Below are 8,729 nucleotides of genomic sequence, written 5' to 3'. Positions count from 1 at the left end.
ATTCGGCCAATCACAATGCATTGGATAGCTGGCCAATCACAGTACACCTCGCTTTTTCAGACCGATGAGTTTTGTAAAAATCGACGCGTTTCAGAAAGGCGGGGCATAGAGGAGAAACAATAATGTTCAGTATGTGGAAAATAATGTGTTTTTTTAACCTTAAACCGCATAAACACATTTCATTACACCAAATACACAAAATAATGTTCTTTTTAGCAGCATCATATGATCCCTTTAATAAAATTAAATCTGTCCTCAATAAAGGGGTAGTTCACCCAAAAATAAAAATTCTGTCATTTTCTCACCCTCAAGCGGTTCCAAACCTGTATGAATTTCTTTCTTTTCCTGAGATTTTAAGAATGTGAGACTTTCATGTAGCGAATTGATGAATAAGATCAGAATGAACATATTTATTCATTTGTATTAAATTTAAGTCATTATTCTGTCATTTTTAATTGACAGTCATTTCACTGCATGTCATTCATTTATGCCAAAATTCTTAATTAATTTTCAAAGTCACGCTGTCAACGCGTTATAGAGTTTGATAGTGCGTGTGAATGAGTTTGACAGTGTGTGCGCGAGAGAGTTTGATAGTGTGTGCTCCAGAGAGTTTGATGATAGTGTGTGCGCGAGAGAGTTTGATAGTGTGTGCTCGAGAGAGTTTGATAGTGTGTGCTCGAGAGAGTTTGATGATAGTGCGTGTGCGAGAGAGTTTGATAGTGCGTGTATGAATGAGTTTGGTAGTGTGCGCGAGAGAGTTTGATAGTGCGTGTGAATGAGTTTGGTAGTGTGCGCGAGACTGTTTGATAGTGCGTGTGAATGAGTTTGGTAGTGTGCGCCAACAACTGTTTTTGGTTACACACATTCTTCAAAATATCTTATGTGTTCAGCAGAAGAAAGAAATCCATACAGGTTTGGGGTGAATACTTAATTAAGGGTGAGTAAATGATGAGAGTCAAAACAAGAATGAGGGGGCTTAAAGTAGCTACATATACTTATTACATATAGGCTAGGTTTCAACAGAGTTTACAAGCAATCAATAAACTTAGGCCTACCAGTTAATGGGCTCAACAGATGAACTTTTACCTGAAGAAATTACTATGGCAAAAGTAGGCAGCCTAGCCTACCTTTCAGTTCACCGATAAAACGTAAGTAGCCTACTGTCGTTATTCATTTTATTACAGATTGAAACAACACAAAACTTTTAGTGCTGTGTTTAAAACGTCTTCAAAATAGTTGACGGGTAGCAAACTTTGCTAGGGGCGCCGAAAATTGGGTTGCGCTCGAAAACCTCACCAGATTTCGGGCAGATAATAACTATTCTAAACATATATGACATAATTTTTCCACTTTGTCCAATATGCTGCGTATACATAAATGAGCTGTCGTTATTTGTTAAACGCGAAATGTTATCCCTTGTAAAACACGCGTTTTCTTTAGCATGCCATTTTGTGTCTGGTTAATTCTCGCAGAGTTGTGCTCCGAGACAAAAACGCTTTCTTAGCTCGCACTTTTGGTAGTGTGACATTGAGCCAAAGACGACAAACCAAATCGTTAAACATGTTAGTACATTCGCAAAAGGGTGTGATAAACGCACACGGTTAGGAGTAAAAACTCCCCGCACTGGGTGAGAAACCCTCGGATTATCCCTCATTTCGCCCCGGGCTTTTGGCTGCCGAGTCTGACTGGACCTGCGGGCTGCTCACCGGGCCGGATTGGACCAGGCGCCCCGAGGCGCGCTCTGTCCAAGTCCCTCAGGGACACGAACCAGTACAACTCTTACCCTGCAGCTCTGCTTTGACTGTGGATTATAGGAGAAACACTGGTATCTCCGTAAACACTCAGACACATGCATACGCAGAGAAAGGCCAGACGCTCTCAGCCCGGGGCAACAAGATATGGAGCCCGTGCTATTTAGATTGATGCAGGCCACTTTGATTTAAAGCTCTCACCCAGCACTTTTTATGTGTGATAAGGAGAAACAATTGAACACTGTGTGGTTCTTAAAGGAAGCACTGTCATTAAAGGTCAAGAGGGGGTCTTGAATATATAATGTTGAAACAATATCAAGCCTTTGAGCACAAGAATTGTCATCTATTGTTATATAAGGTGTCAGTCTGAATTGTTTTTACACACTGGCTGGAAATGTGATCAAGTGAACATGTGCTGTTGTTACCCTAAGGAACAATTTCGACCTGATTTGACTCCTAAAAGTATATTATTTGTATAGTATAGTCATTGCTTTAGTCACAATATAATAAACAATATATTTGATTTTATTAAAATAATTTAGATGTTATCACATGAAGTTACTCCTCAAAACTGAGCATTTCACAAAAAGACACATTGTGCATTTATTGTTAAATATAATTTATTTCAATACCACACAAAACATTTATATGACACTTTATAATTATTTTAACATATCAGAATGGAGGAGTTCGGAAACATCAGTAACCGTGTGGACACAGTTAAAGGTGATTTTTTTGGAGGACTTTTAACCACATTTATGATAGTGAGAAAAGTTTGCCATTATGGAACATTAGGGCAAAATAGTTCAGAGACCCAGGAGGTAATTTGATTCAAAAATGAGATGCACAAAGATGCAAAGATTACTTTTTCACATGATAATAGTCATCAGATGGTCTCATGACTTTTCTCAGTTTGTTTCTGTTATTGGGCAGCAGTGGCAGCACCCATGCGCAGAAGCTCTTTCCTATGTGTAAGAATGACGTCGAAACTGGACTGGAGGCGGTTTTGCTGCTCCTGGACACGATTTTGTAAGGTGCGAACCCACCGAATAAGGGCCAGGCGACGATACATGGTCAGCTGGACCTGATGCTTCTCCATCTCCTGTGCCTTAAACCTCTCCCGGTCCTGTAGCGTCCAAACAGCCTCCATAAGGTCCGGCAGCTCAGAACAGGGGTCGATATTGGAGTCGGACGAGCTGTCTTCAACTGCATCAGTGCCCTCCAGGCTCTCTTGACGCCGCTCTGCCTTCTTATCCACACGGTTTTGGTTTTTCAGGGTGTCCGCAGTCGCATTCCCATTGTCTGCTGTTGGACGTTCATGGCAGATTTGATCCCAGATGGAATTGTGGGCCCCTACGGCCCCAATGTCACCACTCTCTGTGCTGAGTGGGGAAGAGCTTTCGGACCTGTAGCTGAATTCAAACTCTTCATCACTGTCAGCCCAGTCTATCACTCCATCCTCCTCTTCGTCATCATCCAGTAGGTCCTCCACTTTCTCACTCTCTCCCAATGCCTTCTCCTTTTCATCATTCGTCACTCTCCTCATCTCTTCATCAAACTTGCCTTCCTCTGCGCCATCTGGAGGCACTCTTCCGCCCATATCGTCTCCACTTTCAATCTCAGGAAGAGGCTCCAAAGAGCTCCAGCATGGCAGATGAGACAAGGGGGAGAGGGGTCCAGGTCCATAATGGTTGGCAGAAAGAGGCAGATCACGGACCAAAGCTCTTGGACGCACCTGGTTGCGATTTTCATCTCCTGTCATGGAGTCATCATCCTGCCCCAGGAAGTTAAAGTTACCATCTTTCTCACATCTCTTTTGACTGTTGGTATGAATGCGCAGAGTTAACTGTGGTCCAACCAGAGCTCGACTTCCAAGGACAGGGTTCATGGCCCGATCTTGCTGAAGCATTTTCAGTTTTGTTTGAGATTCACTCGCTCTTTGAAAAGGGCAGATAAAAAAAGAGAGTTAGTGGTTTGACAGAAGGATGCAAAAGCAAAGTAATACAATATATTGTTATATTTTGGCTGCAAATATAGTTTCAGACAAAACAGAAAAGTGCTGAAAGGCCACTAACACACTGTAAATAATATATGTGGCTAAAATCCCTCGCTAATAATGGTTAAAATAATACATAAAATATTCAGTGGTGCAATTCCACGGCATGTTCTCTATTTCGGTGACATGAAATATTCAGATGTCCTCTCACAGATATAGCCACGTAATAACTTAGGGGCCTGTCAATCACTCGGCGTGACAGGCGCTGCGCGGCCATGTGGTGCTGAAGAACAGCAACCAGAGATTCAGGGTTGTGCGCCTCAGGCGCAAGTAATAAAATGATTGAGGACATAAAATCTGCAAGTAGTTCAATTCCGCCCCAAGAACAGGAACGAAAATTTTGTGCTAACATGAACGGCTCGGTGCATTTCGATATATTTAAAATTCCTGCTGTAATTTACTCGACGATTTATGCAATTCGATTGGAATAGCTCGAAGCACCACGTTAAAATAAATATATAAGATGCATGAACGAAATCAATGAACATTAAACCACTAATCAAACGCATTTGTTGGAGCTCGATGCTCGACTAGCTGCCTAACGAGCACAAAGGTTATCAAAATAAATGTTATCGCGGATTTAGATAATCAGCAAAAACAAATCAACAGTCAATCGCAAAAGCCAAGAAAAAACACAGATTAATAGAATCCAGGTAAATAGAGGTTGGATTACGTAAGAGCGGCGTTAGTCTCACCCTATCTCTCGGCTTCGCTCGCTCGGCCGGGAACGCGGCAAAAAACAGCAGCGCTACATCCACAGAGAGCCTAAACCACGCTCCAATTTTATTTAGGCGTTACATAAATGTCTGATTGACAATAACATTTGAGAATCAATTATTAGAGGGCATTGTCTTACGGTTTGTTGTCCGTTTTTCGTCCGCGAATAAGATAAAGTGTCCTCCCTGTTTTCCCCTCCTCCGACCGACCCTCTCTAGCGATGTTAATCTGATTCCTCCTCTCTCTCCCTCCCATCCGCTTTCTTTTCCCATGTACTGCAACGGACCACTGGGCTATGACTCACTTCCTAAACTGGGAAGGGACCACATAGCTGGAAACCGATGAAATTAGTGGAAAATAGTGTGGGAAAACAAATTCAAAGCAAAGTTTGACTCTAAAATGACAACTGTTTGACTTACTATGTGTTTCCAGATCCCTACTATCACTACCACTCGCAAACCATGCATCACACACTGTAGGCAGCGCAATCCTAACAACCTGCGCACTTTGCCTATGTCTACTAATACACTACTTTCTTTTTCGTGAGTGAGTGAGTGAGTGAGTGAGTGAGTGAGTGAGTGAGTGAGTGAGTGAGTGAGTGAGTGAGTGAGTGAGTGAGTGTGTGTGAAGGTGTATATATATATATTTATATACACCTTGCTACGTGTACTGCGTTAGGCTAACCGAGACTTGTCATTTGCACATATATTGTTGCTCTTTTGTTAGTTTTGACTGCTTTTATTGTCCTCATTTGTAAGTCGCTTTGGATAAAAGCGTCTGCTAAATGACTAAATGTAAATGTAAAATGAACAAGGGAGGGGGGCTCTGAATTAAGGCTTGAACCCCCCCAAGAGCGGTCAAAACAAACAATGCAGGGTCTTAAAGTATAAATATAAAAAATATAAAGTCTATATCTATATATATATATATAAATACATATTACTATATATAGGTTTCAACAACAGTGTGCTAAATGAGCAAAAGTCGCGTTCACCTGATGAGGTTTCTATAGCAACAGTAAGTTGCTGCTCGAGCGCTTTTCATTACCGTCAATTCGGGCAGTACATAAAATATACCTACTGTCATTATCATTTTATTATAGAACACAAATATATTACAGGAACCTTTATTGTTTTACTTGAAAGGACGGGCGCCAAACGTCAGATTGCAGGAAAATTAAAAACCTTAAACATTAAGAGTCCTAAAAAGTCTAAAATACCCTCAACGTCATCAGACAAGAGTTAAGGACGACTATTTTACAACCAGGTTAACATCCCTTAATGGAGCTGCAGTTTTGTTGCTGTAGGTCTATAGTGGCTTATCATGAGGCCCTATGTGACTTGTGTTTTTGTGCTTGTACATCAGACAGACTCAGTAAGTACATTCCCTCCCTATCCCATGACAAGCAATTGCTGGCGAAGAAAAGAACTCTTCTCTCCCCCCTCTGTCCAACAACATCCCCATTCAAGTGTTGCACCTTCAGGCTGTCTCTAGTCTCTCCCCCCTTCCATTTCTCAATAATAGCCTTAACACATGAAAAATACATCAAATAAAAAGTCTGCCTGCGGCTTCGTCACATGGAAAATCATCTACATCAAGCAAACAATCTGGGGAAGGAACAGGAATGAAGATGAGAGCAAGAGACAAGAGATGCTTGAAGTTGCTTCATAAAATGAGCTTTAACACTTGCTGTATCAGTTCAAAAATATATCACCTGTAAAACACTACGGGTTAGAAGCAAGTTTATGCCACAAAAAAATAAAAAAAAAAATAAAAAAAAAGCTGGATTGTGTCCCACACATACATGATAACTTGCAGTAAAAGCGTGCCGTAGCCAGAAAACTGAAGCACTTGTTTGGATACGAGCAGCCTGCAGTTATGACCCATTTCCCTCAGTTCAGTTGCATGTCTCTTGTCCGGGCAGTTTGAGAAGTGACAGAGCCCAGAGGGACTCACCCCTGGCACTGCCGTCAAAAGCCACCACTCAGATCCAGTATGGCAGCTACTGCACATTCAACTAGTAGCCCAGAAGCTCGCTCCCCCCCCCACCCCACGTCTTGGCCGGCAACATTGAATTAGTTTTCTAGCTTGACAAGGTCAGTTATCTTCAAAAGAGCATTTCTTTTAGGGATCATTGGTTAAAACAAAATGTGTGATGCGGAGACTCAACATATTGCTGGAACCCAACTCGCATGTTACAAATGAACCCAGAATTATCCAGTGTTTTCTTTGAGCTGATCTCAGTATTCTCTTGACAATATAGTCACAATTCAGTGGCTGTGTTCACCCTGGAGTTTATCTATTAAAAAAAAACAAAAAAAACCCCACACAACTCCAGCTCCAAACTCAGAAGCTCAGAAAGAGCGGATTAAAAGTACTTACAAAATGAGTTAAACATACAAAAAGCAGGAGCTCTCAAGTCAAACCACTGAGACCAAAACATGTCTGGTTAAACTCAAGTTAACTCAGTTTTTGCAGGTTAGATAGAAGAAATTCATAGCCTGAGGGAGCCTGTGCTAAGAGCTCAAGGGTTGACCTTTCAAGCATGGCTCTTGGTCGCAAAACTGCAAACAATATTTTAAAATACATTTTAATACACAATTTATATAAAAAAAATAAAATAACATCACTTAAAAGGAGAAATCACAATATTTACATGATACAAACAGTCTAAAAAGACAAACTTTCAACATCATAGCATTTAGTATGGACAATGGGACAAATATAGTTATGTATTAATTGTAAGTAATACTGGGAAGTTTGGAAGCAACTTCAGTTTTCCAGATAGCTGAAAATACTTCGTGGTGGACCTGTAGGTTTGAGGGAGTTCCCGAGACATGGCCGCTTGGCAGCAGGGCTAAAAGAGTCCATCTGTCCTCTTTTCTTAACCTGAAAAGTTAATTTATTCATTTTTACTCATACTTTAGAAGAGATGTCATATTTAAAAAGCTCATAATACATCATTATACAATAAAACATTTATCTTGAGTGTTGAAGTAATAAGACACCTTGACTTGTAGTCTTTGTCTTAACAATCATTCTAAGACTACAGCGCCATCCGGTGGTAGAACTATTAACTACATTCACGAATCATGCATAAAAGGTAAACTGTTAGCATGTCTTTTGGTTTTACTCCCTTTCCACAAATTTTATTCTAACTCCAAAGTAAAATGTGACCCTGGACCACAAAACCAGTCATAAGGGTCAATTTTTCGAAATTGAGATTTATACATCGTCTGAAAGCTGAATAAATGAGATTTCCATTTATGTATGGTTGTTACAATATTTGGCCGAGAAACAACTATTTGAAAATCTGGAATCTGAGGGTGCAAAAAAATATATATATATTGAGGAAATGGCCTTTAAAGTTGTCCAAATTAAGTTCTTAGCAATGCATATTACTAATCAAAGTTTTAAAGGGGTCCTATTATGCTTTTTCACTTTTTAAATTTTAGTCAGTGTAGTGTGTATGTTTGGGCATAAAAAAAGATCTAGAAAGTTACAAATCTCAAAATCCACTCCAAAGGGAGATATTTCATTTAAAAAAAAATCCTTTTTCAAGAACTACAACGATCGGCTCATTTGGACTACAGCGTTTGTTTTCCGGTCTTTGTGATATCACAAAGCGGCTCATTGGAATACCATTACAAAGAATTCCCGCCTACAGAAATTCGAATGGTTGGGGGGTGGGGAGGGGCGAGGTTGTGGTTAGAAAGCTTGGTTGAGTGAGTGCATGCTATGATAGAAAGCAACCAAGTTTGTGTGGCCCGAAGTTAAATCTTATGGGAAAATGGCCCCAAGTTGTCATATAGCATATAAAGATCCATAGAACCACTGCAGACAACACAATGCAGGACTATTTCAGACAACTAAAATGTATTGTTTTCTAATACTAATCAAAGTTTTAAAGGGGTCCTATTATGCTTTTTCACTTTTTAAATTTTAGTCAGTGTAGTGTGTATGTTTGGGCATAAAAAAAGATCTAGAAAGTTACAAATCTCAAAATCCACTCCAAAGGGAGATATTTCATTTAAAAAAAAATCCTTTTTCAAGAACTACAACGATCGGCTCATTTGGACTACAGCGTTTGTTTTCCGGTCTTTGTGATATCACAAAGCGGCTCATTGGAATACCATTACAAAGAATTCCCGCCTACAGAAATTCGAATGGTTGGGGGGTGGGGAGGGGCGAGGTTGTGGTTAGAA

The 8,729-nt window shown here is 40.3% G+C and overlaps 2 protein-coding genes across 4 annotated transcripts in view; both read right to left on the bottom strand.

Annotated features, from left to right (window-relative positions):
• Nucleotides 1–2,394: 2,394 nt before the first annotated feature.
• On the bottom strand, nt 2,395–4,852 carry LOC107754261 (UPF0500 protein C1orf216 homolog). 2 transcript variants are annotated; one of them, XM_016570638.1, is made up of 2 exons: nt 4,664–4,852; nt 2,395–3,688 (listed from the first exon to the last, which is right to left on the bottom strand). In XM_016570638.1, exons 1-2 carry the CDS (start codon nt 4,777–4,779, stop codon nt 2,674–2,676), a joined length of 1,131 nt encoding a protein of 376 aa, XP_016426124.1. In that variant the 5' UTR covers nt 4,780–4,852; the 3' UTR covers nt 2,395–2,673. The 2 variants fall into 2 exon arrangements, with proteins under 2 accessions (XP_016426124.1, XP_016426125.1); XM_016570639.1 differs by lacking the exon at nt 4,664–4,852 and adding an exon at nt 4,503–4,639.
• A 2,175-nt stretch (nt 4,853–7,027) lies between these two features.
• The window catches only part of LOC107754255 (claspin-like), an 18,740-nt gene continuing 17,038 nt past the window's right edge, over nt 7,028–8,729 (bottom strand). For both annotated transcript variants that reach the window (XM_016570630.1, XM_016570628.1), the window contains exon 24: nt 7,028–7,413. In XM_016570630.1, the coding sequence (XP_016426116.1) occupies nt 7,297–7,413 (117 nt within the window). In that variant the 3' untranslated portion in view covers nt 7,028–7,296. The remainder of the gene's footprint in view (nt 7,414–8,729) is intronic.

The sequence above is a fragment of the Sinocyclocheilus rhinocerous genome, unplaced genomic scaffold (assembly GCF_001515625.1).
Source record: "Sinocyclocheilus rhinocerous isolate Xijiao unplaced genomic scaffold, SAMN03320098_v1.1 scaffold262, whole genome shotgun sequence".
In the NCBI taxonomy this organism is placed as follows: Eukaryota; Metazoa; Chordata; class Actinopteri; order Cypriniformes; family Cyprinidae; genus Sinocyclocheilus; species Sinocyclocheilus rhinocerous.
The sequence above is the reverse complement of the archived record's forward strand: the minus strand, read 5'-3'. Positions and strand labels throughout refer to the sequence as shown.

Coding starts and splice junctions, on each gene's coding strand:
- LOC107754261 (XM_016570638.1), bottom strand. CDS start 4,779: ATGGGAGGGAGAGAGAGGAGGAATCAGATTAACATCGCTAGAGAGGGT. Junction 3,689..4,663: donor CGAAAAACGGACAACAAACC/GTAAGACAATGC, acceptor CCCTTTTCAAAG/AGCGAGTGAATCTCAAACAA.